The sequence below is a fragment of the Myxine glutinosa genome, chromosome 12, assembly GCF_964187855.1.
Source record: "Myxine glutinosa chromosome 12, kmMyxGlut1.1, whole genome shotgun sequence".
NCBI classification, from domain to species: Eukaryota; Metazoa; Chordata; class Myxini; order Myxiniformes; family Myxinidae; genus Myxine; species Myxine glutinosa.
In genome coordinates, this window is record NC_136272.1 from 28877161 (window position 1) to 28901386 (window position 24226).

The window sequence follows — 24226 nt, forward strand, 5'->3', positions numbered from 1 at the left end:
AGACAGACAAACAGACAAACAGACAAACGAACAGAACAACATACTTGCCGGAAAATTTTTCCGGCAAGTAACAAATGAAAAATCGGTCAGAGACCGAGGACTTGCCGGAATGTACTTTTTTATCGGCCATTTAGGACAAATATGGCGGCCGAACCACGTGACCGATGACGTCATCATTAACATATTTTATTCCACGTGGAGAGTTGTTTACAATGAGCCATACCTCAATTTTTTCTATTCAGGACTTTTGGAGATGTGGAGGTGCATAGTTTTTCGGATTTTCCAAGATGGCGGCCGAATCACGTGACCGATGACGTCATCATTAACATATTGTATTCTCCATGGAGAGTTCTTTGCAATGAGCCATGTCTCAATTTTTTCTACTAGGGCATGCCCGTACTATATCTATATCTAAAATTATATCCCCCCCCTCTATTTACATGAAATGGTTTGGTCCAAAGCGAACGGCTTGCGAGTACGGTGACAATCCCCCCCCCCTCTATTTACATGAAATGGTTTGGTCCAAAGCGAACGGCTTGCGGAGTTTGGTAAAGAAATCGCCATAGCGTGCCCAAACGCGCAGGAAAGCGAAAGAATCGCAAATTTAAGGAAATGCCCGTACTTCCGTAAGGAAGAGAAAAAAAATGAAAAGGAAAAACATTCCAAACCGCGAGGGAAAACAACACGGCACGTCGACACAACAACGTGTCCTGTGATTGGCCGTACGTGGCTGCCAGTAGCTGCCCCCAAAAAAAAGCTTTCACCGTCCGGCGACTGAATTTAAGGGGAAAAATAAAACGCTCTTCGCTTAAAACAACGCCCTTCGCTCTGACTGAATTGGGACAATGTTTTTATGTTTTTAATTGAATTACTATCCGTAATGGCGCACGCTCTCACGGGAGCTCCGGAAGGTCGTATATCGCAGTTACGATGAATCGCAAATTAGTTTTTATTAGTTTTAAAACATAGTTTAACGCCAACATAGCGCCAACATAGTTTGCCGACGGGAAATAAATGAATACGCTCTCAAATGTGCCATCCGAGGCAGAGTGTGTTCGCCACGTTCGGCACACGTGATAGCTCGCTGCTCTCTGATTGGTTGAATCGTTTTTTGGACATAGCTCGGTAACTACTTCTGCGATTAATTTAAAACCTTGAAAAGGCACATCCTCGGGTCCCCAGCAATATACCTGGCAAGTTTCAAGTATATCGGACCGGTAGTTGTCGAGAAACAGCGGTCACAGACATACAAACATACAAACATACAAACGTACAAACAAACATACACACAGAGATTACTGGAATTATACATAGATTCAGTACATTCAGAGATATGGATGTGCAAAGTTTTTCGGTTTTTCCAAGATGGCGGCCGAACCACGTGACTGATGACGTCATCATTAACATATTTTATTCCACATGGAGAGTTCTTCACAATGAGCCATGTCTCCATTTTTTCTGTTCAGCACTTTTGGAGATATAGTGGTGCAAAGTTTTTCGGTTTTCCCAAGATGGCGGCCGAACCACGTGACTGATGACGTCATCATTAACATATTTTATTCCCCATGGAGAGTTCTTTACAATGAGCCATGTCTCAATTTTTTCTGTTCAGGACTTTCGGAGATATGGAGGCGCAAAAATTTTCGTTTTTTCCAAGATGGCGGCCGAACCACGTGACTGATGACGTCAACATTATCATATTTTATTCCCCATGGAGAGTTCTTTACAATGAGCCATGTCTCAATTTTTTCTGTCAGCACTTTGAGATATCGAGGTGCAAAAATTTTCGGTTTTTCCAAGATGGCGGCCGAACCACGTGACCAATGACGTGATCATTTGGGCGCAGTCTATTACAGGGCAAGACCAATATGTGTGCAAAGTTTGGCGATTCTCCGTGCAACGGTGTAGACGCAGTGCTGCAAACAGACAAACAGACAAACAGACAGACAGATGAAAAATCGGTCAGAGACCGAGGACTTGCCGGAATGTACTTTTTTATCGGCCATTTTGGACAAATATGGCGGTCGAAACACGTGAACGATGACGTCATCAATAACATATTTTATTCCCCATGGAGAGTTCTTTACAATGAGCCATGTCTCAATTTTTTCTATTCAGCACTTTTGGAGATATGGTGGTGCAACGTTTTGCCGTTTTTCCAAGATGGCGGCCGAAACACGTGAACGATGACGTCATCATTAACATATTTTATTCCCCATGGAGAGTTCTTTCCAATGAGCCATGTCTCAATTTTTTCTATTCAGCACTTTTGGAGATATGGTGGTGAAACGTTTTGCCGTTTTTCCAAAATGGCGGCCGAAGCACGTGACTGATGACGTCATCATTAACATATTTTATTCCCCATGGAGAGTTCTTTCCAATGAGCCATGTCTCAATTTTTTCTATTCAGCACTTCCGGAGATATGGAGGTGCAACGTTTTTCGGTTTTTGCAAGATGGCGGCCGAAACACGTGACCGATGACGTCATCATTAACATATTTTATTCCCCATGGAGAGTTCTTTCCAATGAGCCATGTCTCAATTTTTTCTATTGAGCACTTTCGGAGATATGGAGGTGCAACGTTTTTCGGTTTTTCCAATATGGCGGCCGAACCACGTGACTAATGACGTCATCATTTGGGCACAATATATTAGAGGGCAAGACAAATACGTGTGCAAAGTTTGGCGATTCTATGTGCAACGGTGTAGACGTAGTGCTGCAAACAGACAAACAGACAGACAAACAGACAGACAAACAGACAGATGAAAAATCGGTCAGAGACCGAGGACTTGCCGGAATGTACTCTTTTATCGGCCATTTAAGACAAATATGGCGTCCGAACCACGTGATAGATGACGTCATCATTAACATATATTATTCCCCATGGAGAGTTCTTCACAAAGAGCCATGTCTCAACTTTTTCTATTCAGCACTTTTGGAGATATGGAGGTGCTACGTTTTTCGGTTTTTCCAAGATGGCAGCCGAACCACGTGACCTATGATGTCATCATTAACATATTTTATTCCCCATGGAGAGTTCTTTACAATGAGCCATGTCTCAATTTTTTCTATTCAGCACTTTCAGAGATATGGAGGTGCACAATTTTTCGGTTTTTCCAAGATGGCGGCCGAACCACGTGACATATGACGTCATCATTAACATATTTTATTCCCCATTGAGAGTTCTTTACAATGAGCCATGTCTCAATTTTTTCCATTCTGCACTTTTGGAGATATAGTGGTGCAAAGTTTTCCCATTTTTCCAAGATGGCGGCCGAACCACGTGACCGATGGCGTCATCATTAACATATTTTATTCCCCATGGAGAGTTCTTTACAATGAGCCATGTCTCAATTTTTTCTGTTCAGCACTTTTGGAGATTTTGTGGTGCAAAGTTTTGCCGTTTTTCCAAGATGGCGGCCGACCACGTGACTGATGACGTCATCATTAACATATTTTATTCCCCATGGAGAGTTCTTTACAATGAGCCATGTCTCAATTATTCTGTTCAGCACTTTTGGAGATATAGTGGTGCAAAGTTTTGCCGTTTTTCCAAGATGGCGGCCGACCACGTGACATATGACGTCATCATTAACATATTTTATTCCCCATGGAGAGTTCTTTCCAATGAGCCATGTCTCAATTTTTTCTGTTCAGCACTTTTGGAGATATAGTGGCGCAACGATTTGCCGTTTTTCCAAGATGGCGACCGAACCACGTGACTGATGACGTCATCATTTACATATTTTATTCCCCATGGAGAGTTCTTTACAATGAGCCATGTCTCAATTTTTTCTGTTCAGCACTTTTGGAGATATAGTGGTGCAAATTTTTGCCGTTTTTCCAAGATGGCGGCCGACCACGTGACATATGACGTCATCATTAACATATTTTATTCCCCATGGAGAGTTCTTTACAATGAGCCATGTCTCAATTTTTTCTGTTCAGTACTTTCGGAGATATAGAGGTGCAAATTTATTCGGTTTTTCCAAGATGGCGGCCGAACCACGTCACTGATGACGTCATCATTGAGGCACAGTATATTAGAGGGCAAGACCATTATGTGTGCAAAGTTTGGCGATTCTCCGTGCAACGGTGTAGACGCAGTGCTGCAAACAGACAAACAGACAGACAAACAGACAGACAAACAGACAGACAGACAAACAAACGAACAGATCAACATACTTGCCGGAAAATTTTTCCGGCAAGTAACAAACGAACAGCTCAACATACTTGCCGGAAAAATTTTTCCGGCAAGTAACAAACGAACAGATCAACATACTTGCCGGAATCTTTTCCGGCAAGTAACAAACGAACAGATCAACATACTTGCCGGAATCTTTTCCGGCAAGTAACAAACAGATGAAAAATCGGTCAGAGACCGAGGACTTGCCGGAATTTACTTTTTTATCGGCCATTTAGGACAAATATGGTGGCTGAACCACGTGACCGATGACGTCATCATTAACATATTTTATTCCCCATGGAGAGTTCTTCACAATGAGCCATGTCTCAATTTTTTCTGTTCAGCACTTTCGGAGATATTGAGGTGCAAAGTTTTTCCAAGATGGCGGCCGAACCACGTGACCGATGACGTCATCATTAACATATTTTATTCCCCATGGAGAGTTCTTTCCAATGAGCCATGTCTCAATTTTTTCTATTCAGCACTTTCGGAGATATGGAGGTGCAAAGTTTTTCGGATTTTCCAAGATGGCGGCAGAACCACGTGACAGATGACATCATCATTAACATATTTTATTCCCCATGGAGAGTTCTTTACAATGAGCCATGTCTCAATTTTTTCTGTTCAGCACTTTTGGAGATATAGTGGCGCAACGTTTTGCCGTTTTTCCAAGATGGCGACCGAACCACGTGACTGATGACGTCATCATTTACATATTTTATTCCCCATGGAGAGTTCTTTACAATGAGCCATGTCTCAATTTTTTCCGTTCAGTACTTTCGGAGATATAGAGGTGCAAAGTTTTTCGGTTTTTCCAAGATGGCGGCCGAACCACGTCACCGATGACGTCATCAATTGGGCACAGTCTATTCCAGGGCAAGAACAATATGTGTGCAAAGTTTGGCGATTCCACGTGCAACGGTGTAGACGCAGTGCTGCAAACAGACAGACAGACAAACAGACAAACAGACAGACAGACAGATGAAAAATCGGTCAGAGACCGAGGACTTGCCGGAATTTACTTTTTTATCGGCCATTTAGGACAAATATGGCGGCCGAACCACGTGACCGATGATGTCATCATGAACATATTTTATTCCCCATGGAGAGTTCTTTACAATGAGCCATGTCTCAATTTTTTATATTGAGCACTTTGGGAGATATGGAGGTGGTAGGTTTTTCGGTTTTTCCAAGATGGCGGCCGAACCACGTGACCTATGACGTCATCATTAACATATTTTATTCCCCATGGAGAGTTCTTTACAATGAGTCACATCTCAATTTTTTCTATTCAGCACTTTGGGAGATATGGAGGTGGTAGGTTTTTCGGTTTTTCCAAGATGGCGGCCAAACTACGTAACTGATGACGTCATCATTAACACATTTTATTCCCCATCAAGAGTTCTTTACAATGAGCCATGTCTCAATTTTTTCTATTCAGTACTTTCAGAGATATGGAGGTGCAAAGTTTTTAGGTTTTTCCAAGATGGCGGCCGAACCACGTGACTGATGACGTCATCATTAACATATTTTATTCCCCATGGCGAGTTCTTTACAATGAGCCATGTCTCAATTTTTTCTGTTCAGCACTTTCGGAGATATAGAGTTGCAAACTTTTTCCAAGATGGCGGCCGAACCACGTGACCAATGACGTCATCACTAACATTTTATTCCCCATGGAGAGTACTTTACAATGAGCTCAATTTTTTCTGTTCAGCACTTTTGGAGATATAGTGGTGCAAAATTTTGCCATTTTCCAAGATGGCGGCCGACCACGTGACTGATGACGTCATCATTAACATATTTTATTCCCCATGGATAGTTCTTTACAATGAGCCATGTCTCAATTTTTTCTGTTCAGTACTTTCGGAGATATAGAGGTGCAAAGTTTTTCGGTTTTTCCAAGATGGCGGCCGAACCACGTCACCGATGACGTCATCAATTGGGCACAGTCTATTCCAGGGCAAGACCAATATGTGTGCAAAGTTTGGCGATTCTCCGTGCAACGGTGTAGACGCAGTGCTGCAAACAGACAGACAAACAGACAGACAGACAGACAGACAGACAAACAAACGAACAGATCAACATACTTGCCGGAATCTTTTCCGGCAAGTAACAAACAGATGAAAAATCGGTCAGAGACCGAGGACTTGCCGGAATTTACTTTTTTATCGGCAATTTCGGACAAATATGGCGGCCGAACCACGTGACCGATGACGTCATCATTAACATATTTTATTCCCCATGGAGAGTTCTTTACAATGAGCCATGTCTCAATTTTTTCTATTCAGCACTTTCGGAGATGTGGTGTAAAGTTTTTCGGTTTTTCCAAGATGGCGACCGAACCACGTGACCTATGACGTCATCATTAACATATTTTATTCCCCATGGAGAGTTTTTACAATGAGCCATCTCAATTTTTTCTATTCAGCACTTTCGGAGATATGGAGGTGCAATTCTTTTCGGTTTTTCCAAGATGGCGGCCGAACCACGTGACCGATGACATCATCAATTGGGCACAGTCTATTCCAGGGCAAGACAAATATGTGTGCAAAGTTTGGCAATTCTACGTGCAACGGTGTAAACGTAGTGCTGCAAACAGACAGACAGACAAACAGACAGACAGACAAACGAACAGATCAACATACTTGCCGGAATCTTTTCCGGCAAGTAACAAACAAACAAATAGATCAACATACTTGCCGGAATCTCTTCCGGCAAGTAACAAACGAACAGATCAACATACTTGCCGGAATCTATTCTGGCAAGTAACAAACGGACTCAAATGTAACAAGCGTTACGCCTAGGTCCCCCGTCGGTGAAGTGATGCGGGTTGACAAAGTGGAAGACGCAAGGCGGCCAACTTGGATTTTGACGTGGCGGCCCAATTTTCAATAGCGTTCTTCCTTATGCCTGGATACACCCACACACCAGATTAGAAGTTAGTACTTCGCTTATTTTTCAAGATATTTGGCTCACAAGGTTCAGACATATATATGGTGGCGGCCATCTTGTTGTTTGACGTGGTGACCCAATTTTCAATAGCGTTCTTCCTTATGCCTAGATACACCCACACACCAGATTAGAAGTTAGTACTTCGCTTATTTTTCAAGATATTTCGCTCACAAGGTTCAGACATATATATGGTGGCGGCCATCTTGTTGTTTGACGTGGTGACCCAATTTTCAAGAGCGTTCTTCCTTATGCCTAGTTGCACCCACACACCAAATTAGAATTCGGTCCTTCGCTTACGCACACGCACGCACGTCCCCGCACGCACGGACGGACGGAAGCACACACCGGACGGAGGGGAAAACCAATAATCCCTTTCGCTCCGCGGTGCGACGGGGGACAATAACCTATCCTCAGGCGAGGGTAATAAATGGTGCAAATACAATGCATTGACATCTCCACTGTGCGTAGAAAGGTAAACATTTATAATGTAAACATGCAAAAGTATTGTTGTGGAAATGGCTCCTTGGGGGTTAATAATGCATAGCATAGAGCAGTTATTTCCTTACAATAAATGTCTAGAATAAGCATGAAGCAATTAATCGTGTTATTAGATATACATCGGTAATATGTTTAGTTCGAGACATACACCAATCCCAACATCTGTGTCTAGAATTAACAACCCTTTTGACACCACTTTTACTTCTGTAAACCACCTCATAGGCGTCTGATGGCGCGTGGACCGCAGGGAGGGAGAAGCCGATTTCCCAGCTGCCACCGGCCTGTTTCTGCTCGTGGCCCGTCCACGTTCCCACAAACTCTGCTGGGTTTGCCCGAACACACTTACTGTCTCGTCCTACCCGCTTTGTCTCTAGTGTGGTGTCTGACAGCCATAAGGCAGAGATAATTAAGGCTCCTGTTCATAGTTTGGTCCTTGGGGGCGTACTATAGGTAGTGGGCATTGGGTTTATTTATTTATTACATACTCGGCGGCTTCCCCTGGTTCCTTCCCCATGACTATTTACTGTTTTCCATTGAATAAACCTGGTCTCTGGGGTAAATTCTGGCTGTCGTGGTCTTCATTTGGTAGTTAGGAAAAGTCCTTTGAGGGATAATTTGCTGCAGCAAATAGGGCCGCATATCAAGGTCGTACCATGTGCCTCTCGGCATCGCTTGGCCCTAATTGGGGATAAGGAGGATGGTACCAATTAGCGTAACACTTGGCAGATTTGATGGTCCCACGGGCAAGGTATCGGAAGTAGAAAAGCTGTAATCCATCCTGGGACCACCAACTCAGCTGACCGTTACGGTCGCAATGAGGAGACTCACCGGATTCAAACTGGGCATCCGGACGAACCATGCGACGATAAAAGTACTATGAAATGTGATGATTGGGCCAGCTATAGAAAAAAAAACGGGTTTGATTGACGATTCAAGTATTTGTTGGAAGCCGATGTAATACATGACGCTGAACACATTCGCCAGTTTATACTGTTGTGGGAACGGCCCTTAGGAGGTAATGAGAGTAAAATAGAGTAATCATTTTATAAATATATGTCTAGCATAACCATTGGTTTCTGGGTAAAAAGGAGGACCCATGTCTAGCATATCAAGAAAGAGCTAAGAGGCTTACCCCATCATTCTGTATTGTGTCTAGAACCCCATGTCCTCCCACCTTTTAATCTTCAAAATCCCCCATTTGTAATCTGTCTAATGTTACCTTTGGATTATGCAAGGGGAGTGGCTGTTGTGCATGCGCAGTAAGTCCCCTTTAACTCATGATTGGGAAGAACACCCAGGGTAAATGTGGGCATGCATGGCATGGGACGGCACGTACGGAACAGTTTGTCGGAACTCTGCACAGGGATGCATGTTTCTCAGAAGACGCAAATGTTTTGGGAGGCTGGCGCCGGCCAATCAGTGCGCGGCACAGAGCATGGTGAGGATGAGGCTAGAAAAGAAAAACGTGTAGAGTGTGCAGGAGTGTGGGAAGAAAGCAGCAGTGTATGCTGGGACCTGGTGTGCGGATGTGCGCTGCTTTGAACATCGTGGCTTGTTGGTTTGAGGCTTACTGAAGCTTGCCCATTTAAGGATCTTGAGGAAGGAACCTTCGGGGCCAAACAGGACGAGTGAGCACTCTCATGACTACCACCAGAACCACCCCGAGCAAACATCATGCAAAGGAAGGTTTTTTCCATCTCATCATCTCTTCCCAATGCCTTTAGTGTGCTTGTGTGAATGGGCTTATGTTAGGATTAAGTCGCCAGAACAAGGAACGCATGGGGTGATAAATAACCAAAGGCAACATTCTCGCTGGAGGGTCTGTGTGGCAGAAAACGAAGCAAAGATCTATTTCGGCTTTTCTGGCAGACGGCGTCGCAGCTCCAGTTGCTAAATTGGTGACTGGGTGTAAGATTTGACCTAGTGTACACCCCACGGTAACAATATTATAGAAGCAACTGTCCGACATACGGGAGGCCTTTACACAGAGAATATACTGCGACAGCTTTTACAGACGGCTCTTTTTACTCTGCACAACAAACCACCAGGAAGCGTCTCTCTCACGCCACCTGAAGGCCGGAAATTGTAGCACACAGGCTTGCTAAAAAAAAACACGATATAAAATGGATGGCTTCCTTCTTACTCACTGCTGAAATACTTCCACAGGAGGGGCTGGATGTGCACGGGTCCAGCGACATGCGCGGTAAATCCAATGCAATGTCTGGCGTTGAGCATGGGCTCGGCAATGGATTGCACTCCCCACTGCCAGAAGAGGGCATGCCCTTGGGCAGACCTTCCACGGAGTCAGAAGACATCATAGACGAATCCAGGCAGTCAGACGGGACCAGCATGGCATCGTTGTAGAGAGGCATTTCCTCTAGGACAGGTGAGTTCGGCGGAACGTCTACAGTGACACAAAGGTGGTATCATATGAAGACGAGGAGCTTTAATTCTAACAATCACAAAATACAGGATTGAATCTCACATCCATCTTAAGTCTATTTTGTTATAGTTTCCTTCACATAATCAACATATGATGAAGATAAAGTAAAAAATAATAATAATAATAACTGCTGCTGTTTGGGCCATGTTGGGCATTCGCTTTCACAAACATCAAAAATGAAATAAAAAAATTATCAAAACTAAAATGTCGATGAAAATTATACTCATGCGCATGTTACATCCATTCCACAGGGCATTTAAAAACACTTGTGACATCATCAGCAATCAGGTAGCATAAACAATATTGGGGAAAGAGTTCCCCACTCCCCCACCCCCCCAAGATCATCCAGGAAACGCACCAAACTTCAGTGGAATTATGACATCACCAGCAGTCGGGGCCAGGTCGATGAGCTCATCTTTTTGCTCCTTGAAGTTTGTGGAATCAGCCAAGTCGCCGGTTTTTGCTGGCACAGTTGAGGGCGACGTACTCATTCTGAGCAGATGCTTGGTTTGCTCGAGTGAGAAAACGACATCATCCTCAAGAAGACCACTTGGAAGGGAACGTGAAGGATAGCAAAAAAAAGTTTGGTTCAAAAAGTAAGGGAAGCACCAAAATGAATATATCACACCGGTCATGACATCATATTCTCAGAACACTGATGCTTCTATTATGAGCAGCATGGATGTATTAGTGAGGGTGGTGATGATTCATATGCAGCCTGTAGCTGCTTGACTGCATCATTTTCTGGGGGTGTGGCTGCGCCGCTGATACAATGCCCCCTATTACCATTAAGCTGGTACTCATATTGCCGACCTCAGAAGGATGACAGGCTGAGTAAACCCACATGGAGTTATCTCAACAGTATGACAGAGTCTTGAACTCAGACCCCTAAGATCTAAAGCCAGCCACATTAACCGCTAAGCCAACACCAGGCTTATGATGCATTAGTGAGGTCGTTTTATTGACGATATCATTACATGGCAGACAAAAGCACCATTTTTTTTTTTTCACCAAATTCCCACATGGGCTTACAGATCTATAAAAAGGTCATGTTCCCAAGACTTGGATAACCAGTAGGGTTTTGTATGATGTCATTATGACATAATCCCTTAATTGTCTGAAAAAAAAAAATTCATACTTTAAATGTCACAACTGGGGTGGAAGTAATTGTCACAATGTTTTTGTGGCCAAGGATTTCAATGGTGACATCACTTTGTTCCAATGAAATAAAAAACAAGGTGCAAAGATATCCATATAATGCTATACCGAATAATATTGTTACGGTGCTCAGACAGGAATCCCGCTCCTGAACACCAAATTGTTATGGTGCTCGGACAGGAATCCCGCTCCTGAACACCAACTTCTTACGGTGCTCGGACAGGAATCCCACTCCTGAACACTAAATGTGTTACGGTGCTCGGACAGGAATCCCGCTCCTGAACACCAAATGTGTTACGCTGCTCGGACAGGAATCCCGCTCCTGAACACCAAATTGTTACGGTGCTCGGACAGGAATCCCGCTCCTAAACACCAAATTCTTACGGTGCTCGGACAGGAATCCCACTCCTGAACACTAAATGTGTTACGGTGCTCGGACAGGAATCCCCCTGCTGAACACCAAATGTGTTACGGTGCTCGGACAGGAATCCCGCTCCTGAACACCAAATTCTTACGGTGCTCGGACAGGAATCCCACTCCTGAACACTAAATGTGTTACGGTGCTCGGACAGGAATCCCGCTCCTGAACAACAAATGTGTTACGGTGCTCGGACAGGAATCCCACTCCTGAACACTAAATGTGTTACGGTGTTCGGACAGGAATCCCGCTCCTGAACACCAAATGTGTTACGGTGCTCGGACAGGAATCGCGCTCCTGAACACCAAATGTGTTACGGTGCTCGGACAGGAATCCCGCTCCTGAACACTAAATGTGTTACGGTGCTCGGACAGGAATCCCGCTCCTGAACACCAAATGTGTTACGGTGCTCGGACAGGAATCCCACTCCTGAACAATAAATGTGTTACGGTGCTCAGACAGGAATCCCGCTCCTGAACACCAAATGTGTTACGGTGTCGGACAGGAATCCCGCTCCTGAACACCAAATTGTTACGGTGCTCGGACATGAATCCCGCTCCTGAACACCAAATTCTTACGGTGCTCGGACAGGAATCCCGCTCCTGAACACCAAATTGTTACGGTGCTCGGACAGGAATCCCGCTCCTGAACACCAAATTCTTATGGTGCTCGGACAGGAATCCCGCTCCTGAACACCAAATGTGTTACGGTGCTCGGACAGGAATCCCGCTCCTGAACACCAAATGTGTTACGGTGCTCGGACAGGAATCCCGCTCCTGAACACCAAATTGTTACGGTGCTCGGACAGGAATCCCACTGCCGGCACCAATGTGTTACGGTGCGGGGTTCGGGTTTACTACGAGGGGGTTAACCTCCGTTCCCTCCCGAACTTACCGGACCTGCGGCTGCCACGCACGAATAACTTCATACGTAGCAGGTTGCGAATCAGCAACTACTAACACTGATTGGACCGTTGCGCGATACCCGTTCCACGTGACGGTCTCAACCGGGGAACGTTGAGACCGTCACGGGGGAAGTTGACGTTCCCCTCAACCGGGGAACGTTGAGACCGTCACGGGGGACGTTGAGGTTCCCCTCAACCGGGGAACGTTGAGACCGTCACGGGGGACGTTGAGGTTCCCCTCAACCGGGGAACGTTGAGACCGTCACGGGGGACGTTGACGTTCCCCTCAACCGGGGAACGTTGAGACCGTCACGGGGGACGTTGACGTTCCCCTCAACCGGGGAACATTGAGACCGTCACGGGAGACGTTGAGGTTCCCCTCAACCGGGGAACGTTGAGACCGTCACGGGGGACGTTGAGGTTCCCCTCAACCGGGGAGCATTGAGACCGTCACGGGGGACGTTGAGGTTCCCCTCAACCGGGGAACGTTGAGACCGTCACGGGGGACGTTGACGTTCCCCTCAACCGGGGAACGTTGAGACCGTCACGGGAGACGTTGAGGTTCCCCTCAACCGGGGAGCGTTGAGACCGTCACGGGGGACGTTGAGGTTCCCCTCAACCGGGGAACGTTGAGACCGTCACGGGGGACGTTGAGGTTCCCCTCAACCGGGGAACGTTGAGACCGTCACGGGGGACGTTGACGTTCCCCTCAACCGGGGAGCGTTGAGACCGTCACGGGGGACGTTGACGTTCCCCTCAACCGGGGAGCGTTGAGACCGTCACGGGGGACGTTGAGGTTCCCCTCAACCGGGGAATGTTGAGACCGTCACGGGGGGCGTTGACGTTCCCCTCAACCGGGGAACATTGAGACCGTCACGGGAGACGTTGATGTTCCCCTCAACTGGGGAGCGTTGAGACTCAAGATGCTCCACAATAAATTAAAACAAATCTTGTGAAAAAAATGGATGTTTAAAAATGAAATCACATATTTCTGTGCATTCTGCAGGCAAACGTAACAAGTGATTACATGCACGGACATGCAGGCAAGGTGACGCTTTTCCTGTGTGGTTTATCTATGTTACACATGATTGTACTAATGGATGCACCTGAGGCCGTTACACTTGCGCTAAAATAAGTTTGGGGGGAATTTGAAGTTTTTGAGGGATCATACACCTTGATGATATTGTAGAATCTCGATGACAGCACATGCTTGCCCGTTTTAATATAACTAGATGAGATACCTGTTCTATGACCAGGAAATTCTGAGTATGTGGACGGGGTTGGGGAGGTGTGAGTGAGTGGGGGCTGAGGTTGTGGGGGAGTGGGTGGAATCAGGGGGGATCTGGAGGGGGTTGGTGAGGGGAGGAGGGCCGTGGGGGTAGAAAGTGGAGTGGGGGATATACCCAGTCGCTCAGGTGAACCTGTTCGGGGGTGAGGTTTGGAAGGGGTGGGGTTGTGAAGGGGGCATAGAGGTGTTGGGGTTGGGGAAAGTAAAAGTGCAAAGCCCTTCTGGAGGAATGGTCACACTTCATGCCAATTGAGAGCCCCGTGGGTCCGATGGTGTGGCCGGTGAATTAGAACGAACAGGAACACGAACACACACACATACACACACACACACATCTCGTTTTTTCATTTCTGTTCCTCACAATTCTATCCCTCTCACACACACACACACACACACACACACACACACACACACACACACACACACACACACACACACACACACACACACACACACACACACACACACACACACACACACACACACACACACACACACACACACACACACACACACACACACACACACACACACACACACACACACACACATTTAATTGTACAGTATCGGTTGTTCCTAAACTTAAATAATTTAAAGGATTGTTGAAAATGATGTTAATTTTACAACATCCCATATTCAACTTTATTTAAATTGTAAACCTCAAACATAGTTTCTCCACCTAAAGCAAGCACCTTAACCTGTAAGCAATTGACTAGTTTCCCGACTGCATGGATCATCAGCTGGGTACCGTTCTTCCTCGAGGTTTCGATCCTTTCAGCCCAGGGCCTCTCCAAACGGCGGATCCACAACCTCGATCATGGATCCACATCAATAGATGGTACATCAGTAGATCCACAACCTCAGTTGCGTCCAGGCAGTCAGTCAACCCATCAATGCAACATCACTTATTCCAACTTTACTCGCAACAGGATTTAATGTGTTATCATATATTTATAACTTTCCTGACACACTCTATAATATGATAATATCATGAAATCATTCACATCTTACCCTGAAATACATCAATCGACCAACCAACATGACCACACCACCTACCTTTCGATCAAACTGCACTTCGAATGTTCAAACTGTTATTTATAACGGTTTTTGGCATGCTGTTGTATCCTAGCAACCACTGATTCCTAGCAACATTAATTTGTAGTATATTTAATTATTATATTGTACTGTATTTACATAAAGATCTCATGAATAATATTATATTGTACTGTACTTGTATTATATTGTACTGTAATATAATAATATTATATTGTACACTTCGAATGTTCAAACTGTTATTTATAACAGTTTTTTGCATGCTGCCATATCCTAGCAACCACTGTTTCCTAGCAACATTGATTTGTAGTATATTTAATTATTATATTGTACGGTATTTACATAAAGATCTCATGAATAATATTTTTACTATTCGTATTGTACACTTCCAATGTTCAAACTGTCATTTATAACAGTTATAAAATAGGTTTCCGTGCAGACATCGTGAGGACAAGCACGGCTGGGAAGAGCGAGCTGCACGCCAAGGCCGTTCGCTTCACGCAGAAGGCCTACTTCGTGCCAAGGAGTGTGTTTCATGCGCAAAGACGCCAGGGCCTCGGACGATCTTTGACGATTCCTGACGAGATACAACAGCCGATTTAAGACTAAGTGCCCACTAAATCACACCTCTGTTTTTCAGTTGGATTTCCCTTTGTCTGTATTTGGGTATGTTTGGTGTTGGGCTAGCGGCTAGGGTGCCGGCTTAGGATCCTAGGATCCTGGGTTCGAATCTCGGTCGATCGCCGAATTAATGCCAGGGGGGTTGACTCAGCCTGTCATCCTTCCGATGTCGGCTAATTGAGTACCAGTTCACTGGTAATTCCCTGTTTGTCGTTGAAGGCGGCAAAAAGGGTTGGCGTCAGGAAGGGCATCCGGCCATAAAACATTGCTTCAAAAAGGGGACCAAAAAACAACTACCACAGTCCCCGAAAAGGCCAACCCCCGCTTTGCGGGGAAAAATGGCCTCTAAACGGTGGTTTTGTTGTTGTTGTATTTTTTGTTTTTTTTGTTTTTTTTGTATTTGGGTATGTTTGGGAGTGCTCCATTTGGGAATATAGTTTATTGATCGTTTTTTTTCGTGCACCAAGCATTTTCATCAAGCATTTTCATTTCATCAAGCATCAAGCATTTTCTTTCGTGCATCATCACCTTCGAAAGTGTTGCGTTTACATTCTGTACGCCTGACCATCTTAGCTACTTTACGTGCAGTGTAAACGAACCTTTTCTTTGTTATCAATGGTGATCTCAAGCTTGTGGAGGAGCTTGTATGTGTAATGTATTTGGGAGGACGACTCGGCCATCCTTGTGCTTTTCGTTTTACATGAATTGACTTGGACCGGTGTGTACCCTGGTTAGAATAGGTACACCGTATCCCTGCGTGTCGTAAGAGGCGACTAAGAGGGTTGGCGTCAGGAAAGGCATCCGGCCATAAAAACATTGCCTCAAAAAGAGAACCATGACAATTACAACTACATATGGGCAGGGTACAGCCCGAAGTGGAGATTGGTTTCTGAGGTTTGGGACATGGAATGTAGGGACAATGACAGGGAGATCAGGAGAAGTGGTGGAAGTTATTGGTCAGAAGAAGAGTGGACATATGTTGTGTGCAAGAGACAGATGGAAGGGAAGTGGTGTGAGAATGGTGAAGGGTAGGCAGGGACAGAAATACAAGTTTGTGTGGCAAGGGTGCCTGGAGGGCATGAATGGTGTTGGTGTCCTGTTTTCTGAGGAGTTTGTAGACAGTGTGGTGAGTGTGACCAGAGTGAGTGATAGGTTGATGATGGTGAAAATGATGATTGGAAAGCTCTTGGTGAACATCATCTCGGGATATGCTCCGCAGGTTGGTCGGAGCGATGAAGAGAAGGACAAGTTCTGGTGTGCGATAGAGAAGCTGATGGAAAACGTGAAAGATGAGGAAGTTGTTGTGGTAGGAGGAGACCTACATGGACATGTGGGAAGGAGTATGGACGGTTTTGAGGGAGTTCATGGGGGTTACGGATATGGTGTGAGAAATGGAGAAGGTGAAAGGATTTTGGAGTTTGCTGATGGAGCTGATTTGTTGATTTGTAATACTCAGTTCCAGAAAGAGGATAATAAGCTTGTGACATACATGTCAGGTGGGTCGACGACAACTGTTGACTACCTGATGGTGCGTAGGCGAGATAGGGGGCACCTCCGGGACACACAGGTGATCCCGGGGGAGGAGGCTGTTTCACAGCACCACTTGGTTGTCTGCGACATAAGGGTGAAAGGTGCGAGGAGAGCTCGGCGGGTGAAGTACCAACCGAGAATGAAGGTGTGGATGTTGAAAGAGGTGACAGTAAGGGAGGCATTAAAAGAGAGGCTGAGTCGGGTCGAGGATGATGTGGTTGAGCTTGAAAGTGGTTGGATGTCAATGAAAGATAGTCTGTTGGGAGCCGTTGGTGAGGTATGTGGATGGACAAAAGGACCACCGAGGCACTCGGAAACATGGTGGTGGGATGATGAAGTTGGAAAGAGGATTGACGAGAAGAGGAAGAAGTTCAAAGAGTGGCAGAAGGCGAAGGGTACGGGAGCAGAAATAGCAGAGCATGAAAGTTATAAGGCAGACAAGAAGGCTGCAAAGAAAGAGGTAGGAAAGGCGCATGAGACATGTAGGAAAATGTTCGGAGAACGCTTGGATTCGGAAGAGGGTCAGAGAGCGGTATTCAGGATTGCAAAGCAGATAGTGAAAGAGAGGTGTGATGTGATGGGGGTGAGTTGCTTGAAGGATGAAGTGGGACAAATCATTGTGGACCCAGATGGAATTAAAGAAAGATGGAAAATATATATGGAAATGCTGTTGAATACAGAGAATGAATGGGATGGCAACATAGAGAGTAACCCAGTTTTAGGACCGGCAGAGAAGATAACTGAGAAGGAAGTTGAGGAAGTGATAAAAGCAATGAAGAGTAGAAAAGCGGGAGGGCCGACGGGAGTTGTGGGAGATATGTTGAAGGCAGCAGGAAGTTGGGGCGTGAACAGAATGACAGAGATCTGTAATCTGGTGGTGAAAGAAGGCCGCATTCCAGTGGATTGGGAACTGAGTACCCTCGTCCCTCTATAGAAGGGGAAAGGTGACCCTCTGGAGTGTGGCTCGTACCGAGCGATAAAGTTATTGGAGCATGGAATGAAGGTATTGGAAAGGGTGTTGGAGAGGAGGATAAGGAAGAAGGTGAAGATCGACGAAATGCAGTTTGGATTTATGCCAGGAAGAGGAACGACAGAAGCGCTCTTTATTGTGAGGCAGTTGCAGGAGAAGTACATGGAGAAGAGGAAGAAGTTGTTTCTTGGGTTTGTTGATCTGGAGAAAGCATTCGATAGGGTTCCACGCAAAGTATTGACATGGGCATTGAGGAAGTTCGAAGTGGAGGAATGGTTGATCAGAGTTGTGATGGCAATGTACAAAAGAGCGTGCACAGCTGTAAGGACGAAGGACGTGAACAGTGGTGAGTTTGAGGTGAAGGTGGGAGTGCATCAGGGGTCGGTACTAAGTCCACTACTATTTGTAGCTGTGATGGAGGTGCTGGCTCAGACCGTAAAGGAGGGTTTACCGTGGGAGTTGTTGTATGCAGATGATCTGGTGTTGATTGTGGAAAGTATGGATGGACTGAAGGAAAAGATGAACAAGTGGAAGGAAAGTATGGAGACAAAAGGTCAGAAGGTGAATATAGGAAAGACAAAGGTGATGGCAAGTGGTAAAGCATGTGGTGAGGTGGAAAGAACTGGGAAGTGGCCATGTGCTGTGTGCAGGAAGGGTGTCGGAGTGAACTCCATTCAATGTACAATGTGCGCTGAGTGGGTTCATCAAAAATGTCGTGGTCTGAGAGGGTCATTAACCAGTGTGGCAGCTACATTCAAATGTAAGGTGTGCACAGAGGGAGCTGCAGATGGAGGAAATGTTGAGTTGGATCTTGGAGACGGCGTGAAGCTGGAAGGTGTGAAAACATTTTGCTATCTCGGAGACATGCTGAATGGAGAAGGTGGATCAGACTCGGCAACGGTTGCAAGAGTGAGATGTGCATGGAAGAAGTTTCGGGAACTGAGTGGCGTGCTGATGAGGAGGGGAGTGTCATTGAAGCTGAAGGGAAAGGTGTATGCTGCATGTGTGAGAAGTGTTATGATTTATGGGAGCGAGACATGGGTCATGAATGTAGAGCAGCAACGAAGGCTGGAAATGGTGGAAATGTGAATGGTTCGGTGGATGTGCGGAGTGTCGCTGAGAGAGAGGAAGGCAAATGATGAATTGCAAAAGATGATGGGAATAGAGCCTGTGATTGATGCTGTGAAGAGGAACAGGTTGAGATGGTTTGGTCATGTGTTGAGGAAGGATGAAAGTCACTGGTTGAGAAGAGTGATGGAAATGAATGTAGAAGGAAGTAGAGGACGGGGAAGACTGAGAAAGACTTGGCTAACGCCGGTGGAAGAAGACATGCGGGCAAGGGGGTTAACAAGGAGAGATGCAGAAAATAGGGCAAAATGGAGAAGATTGTAATGGGGACCGCAAGGCTAACCCCCGCTCTTGCAGGGAAAATGGCCTTAAAATGCATGTTGTTGTTGTTGTATTGTATTTTACTAATTCGATTTGGTGTTGTTTTGTGATATTAAAGAAAACTTGTTTTAATCTACCAGCTGTAGCTCCCTGTGCTAACATACGTGTGACTAGTTGTTGTAATTTATTGACCAGTTCAGAGCTGTGTGTGGTTGCTCTTACAGTCCGAATTATTTCACCTGCAATCGTACCATAAAATAGCTTTTTAGGAATGTTGCTGTCTAAGAAAGGCATTCGGACAATGTGGAATGGAAATGCATCTCGTTTATCAAATAATTTGGTGTGAAATTTATTATTATTATGGATATCAATTTGTAATTCTAAAAAGGAAACTGAAGTGGAAGTTTGGTTTTCCTTTTTAAATTCAAGTTATTTTGGATATATGTCATCATGAAGCTGCTCAAATATAGATCCATCATTAATTGCCAACAAATCATCAATGAACCTGAAGATGTTTCCGCATCTTCGTGCAGTTGTTAATTTATTCCTGCACATGTTCTGGACCCAATCAAACTCGTACATGTGCAGAAACAAATTTGCAAAGAAAGGGGCTGGATCTGAACCCATGGGTATGCCCCACTGTCTGCTGGAGTATCTTGTTGCCAAATGTAAAGAAACTGTTGTTCAGCAGAAATCGAATACTTTTTTTGTTTACTTTTTGAAAAACTGCATGAATATTGATTATCCTTTACAGACCAGTGTGCTCTGTTTTGATATACATTAATGTATACTCTATTACCTCCTGCAAATGCTTTATCTACTGCTCTGTCCAATGCGGTTACTAGCTTGTCATGTGGAATGTTTGTGTACAATGTGGAAAAATCAAACGTTGAAAGACATTTTGCTTTACCCTTGTTATTAATGTTGTGGACACTGTCGATTACCGGTTTGGAATTGTCAATGATCCAGAATTTCTTAATACCAGAATAAAACTTCACTTTTTCATGGTAGTTTTTTAAGCATTTTTCGATTAGTTTCATTGCCGCTGTAATACTGCCCGACAAAGGTTTCAAACTACATTCTCTACTTGCGATGATGACCCTCATCTTACAAGGGTGTTTGTGCATTTTTGGGATCCAGTAAATGAATGGTAATTTGTGGTGTATATCCGGAACTAGCAGTCTTCTCACCGTTGAGTGATTTGTATGGTGTTGTATCAAGTCTGTTTTGTTATCGTTACTTATTTTGTAGGTCTTTGAAATTCCCGTGTCTCAGCCCAATTCTTCCAAAAGTCTTTGAATGTCGAATGTTTTACATAAAAATGCAATATTATTATTTGCTTTGTCAATTGGAATAATAACATATTGTGTTTGAAGCTGCCTTAAGCAATCACGTGTCTCTGGATTGTTTAAAATTGTCTTTGGATTATTGATTCGAACTTTTCTTTTCAAATCAACAACTCTCCTTTTCACATGTTTCTCTACCTCCTCCAACCATAAAGCCATTTGTGTGTTTGGTACTTTATGTTTATCAATTTGTTCTTTCATCCATTCGCCCAGTCCCATCATTGTAAGTTCCAATGCTTTATTCCAGTTTATTCTTTTATTTTCTCTATAATTTGGTCCCTTTGTAAGTAATGCGCGTAATCTTTTATCTTTCACTATTCTGAGATCACCTGTGATGACATGTTTATGATGTGGATCTTTGAATGTGGAATGTTCACAATTACAATGATGTGTGTTATTTAACCATTCCTCTACATCTATACATTGTACAGTGTCCTTGTAGTTGAAGATCTTTCCCCGAATTGAATTTCCCAAAGTGTACACAACTCTTGGTCGCTCTCTCTGTTGTATTGTTTCTGGAAGTTTACTCCACACTTCCTTATGTTGAAGTATTTTCTCGATATTTATCATTTCCACCCCTTTGTTATCAAACATAATTTTGATATCATTGTCTTTTCTACGATTCACTTTTTTAGGTTTCTCTTTGTACATTTTATGATCAATAATGTCCAGAATTGCTTCCATGTGTTGGATTGGGAGTTCCTCTTGATCGTCCTCTTCCATTAATCTGTTCACGATTTGCCAAACTTCTTTCAGTTTTTTTTTTTTTAACGTATTGCTCTTAATTCTGCTGCTGTTAAGTAATGTGCAGATATTGGATTTGTTAAGATCTAACCATTCATTTACAATTTGTTGTGGTGTGTCTATAATTGGACATTTACGTCCATCGTTATGTACTCTGTGTCTCTGAGAGTCTCGTGGTAAGGTGTTAAAAACAGAAGCGATGATGTTTTGTCCATTTTGCTGTGTATATGTGTCATTAATTCTTTCATTTAATCCATAAGGGTAAGCAGTTCTTAATTCTTTAATCCAGAAAAGTTCTCTACGCTTACGTAAGTGTGATTGTTTTATCTTCCATCCCATTCTTTTTACGGCCATTTCCGCTTATCTTTTCTATAACCTGAATACTGAAGCTCGCATTTTCACAATATCCAGAAGTAAAATGATGGGTAAGTAGTGGACAACCAGTAGTTCTATCTGGGTTTATCATGCCGCTCCTCTGTGCATTCATTCTCACATTACATCTCTGCATTGTTTCATCAACATATTGCATCGCACATTTGCTACAGGTCAATAGGTAAACTATATTTGAGGTTTTACATGTAATTAATTCTTTAGTTTCTTTTAACTTGTAACATCTAGCCGTTACTGTACAATTAATTATATTGTTTGTGGTAAATATAAGACAAGTTTTGCAATTGCAAATCCCACATTTATGCACTTTGACTTCGGACAAGTGTTCCCCATTGGCTAACCCAGAATGGCCACCTCCTACAGCCTGGATATCTGAGTTAACTAAAGCATTACCTTGTCGAGGAACACAAATCCTCTGAGGAGGGTTAGTCCCCAGGGAGGCTAGTTCAGCTGGGGGCTGCCCTGCTTCACCTTTCATTTTGTATAATTTCATCATTTTCATGTTTTGAAATGTCGTTGAACAAACATAAAATATCATATAAATGTAGTTTAACAAACACATTAAAATCACATAAACATAGAAGAAACATATAAATATATGAGAAACAGTATAGTGGATTTTCCACCAAAAGATAAATGACAAATCAGCGGGAGAAACCTCACCAAAAGAAATGTCAATCATCACGCACATCTCGTTTTTTCATTTTTGTTCTTCACAATTTTTTTTTTCTTTCTTTCTTTCTCTTTCATTCTTTTTTTTTCTTTCTCTCTCTCTCTCTACACACACACACACACACACACACACACACACACACACACACACACACACACACACACACACACACACACACACACACACACACACACACACACACACACACACACTTAATTGTACAGTATCGGTTGTTCCTAAACTTAAATAATTTAAAGGATTGTTGTAAATGATGTTAATTTTACAACATCCCATATTCAACTTTATTTAAATTGTAAACCTCAAACATAGTTTCTCCACCTAAAGCAAGAACCTTAACCTGTAAGCAATTGACTAGTTTCCCGACTGCATGGATCATCAGCTGGGCACCGTTGCACATCAGCTAGGTACACACACACCTGGGTAATACGAGTTGCCATTAGTCAGCCAACCCTCACATATGGAGAATACAGTGCAGAGAGGAAGAGGGAAATTCTGCCATTATAATTGCTTTCGTGATAAATGGATGGCATTGTGTTTTAACCGACAGGTTTTGAGGAACCCTTCCCTTCCCTCCCACTCCCCTATCCGTCCCTTCCCCATTCCCGTCCCCCCACCCCCTCCCCTTCACCTCTCTATCCCTATCATCCCCCCCCCCCTCTTTTCCCTCCCTCTGCCTCTCCCCTCTCCTTCCGTCCCCCCTCCCCCCTCATGCGCCCCCACTTCTTTTCCCACCCTGTTCCCTTCCCCCGACCCCTATCCGACCCCACCCCGTTCTTGGGAGGGGAGGGTAGGGGTAGGGAGAGGTGAATGGGGAGGGAAAGGAATTTAATGTCCATTTTTTTGTGTGTTTTCACCTCATTTTTTTACAGTGCACATGTGAAGCGTAAACCTGCGGTTAAGCAATTGGTTCATGTCCGTTCGTCTGTCTGTCTGTCTTGTCAATTTATGATTGAGGAACAGCTTATTTAAATTGCATGTTCTATTTTGAACACGAATCAGAGCATGAATCGGAAGACAAGTCTGCCGCTGGTTTACAAAATTGAAAAACAGTCCAAATAGGAAAAATACTGTTTTTAAGGACATCATAAAGGACATAAAAAACAGGCACGTAGAACTAATGTAATGTGTTAAATAGGGTGATGTAATAGACACTGGGGAAAATGGTGGTAAAACGTGGAATATATTTATTTATAGGCCTTCAAACTTCTTTAAACATATATTTAAATTGAATATATATACTGGAATACTATAGAACACAAATCGCCTTTATAATACTGTACTTCCAAAATCATGCTATATATAGTTGCGGTTCTAAGAACCGGCACCGAAGGCAATGGCACCCAACATATAGGTCCTTAGGTAGTTATTTCAATAATATAAGATTAGAGTCGTTCCTTCCCTTTGTGTAGGGGATTAGAATGTGATCTAATGCGTTGATGAAGGGTTAGAGAGATTTTCCCCTATTTTCCCCTTTTCTCCCCATTTCCTAGGGCAGTGGTTCTTAACCTTTTTAAAGGCGCCGAACCCTAACAAAACCCACCGATCACTCGTGGAACCCCTCAAATTTGACAAAAAAATTAAGAAGAATTGCATCTTAATGCATTTTCTGTTCTTCTTTTCGGGAGGCGATCTGGGAAA

At 44.0% G+C, this 24226-nt stretch overlaps 1 protein-coding gene across 1 annotated transcript in view; it reads right to left on the reverse strand.

The window, feature by feature from the left end:
* The window catches only part of LOC137438035 (hypoxia-inducible factor 1-alpha), a 103510-nt gene that overhangs the window by 27352 nt on the left and 51932 nt on the right, over window positions 1-24226 (reverse strand). Inside the window, exons 9-10 of the mRNA XM_068132901.2 lie at window positions 10442-10632; window positions 9788-10044 (exon numbers count right to left, since the gene is read on the reverse strand). Of these exons, the coding sequence (XP_067989002.2) occupies window positions 9788-10044; window positions 10442-10632 (448 nt within the window). The remainder of the gene's footprint in view (window positions 1-9787; window positions 10045-10441; window positions 10633-24226) is intronic.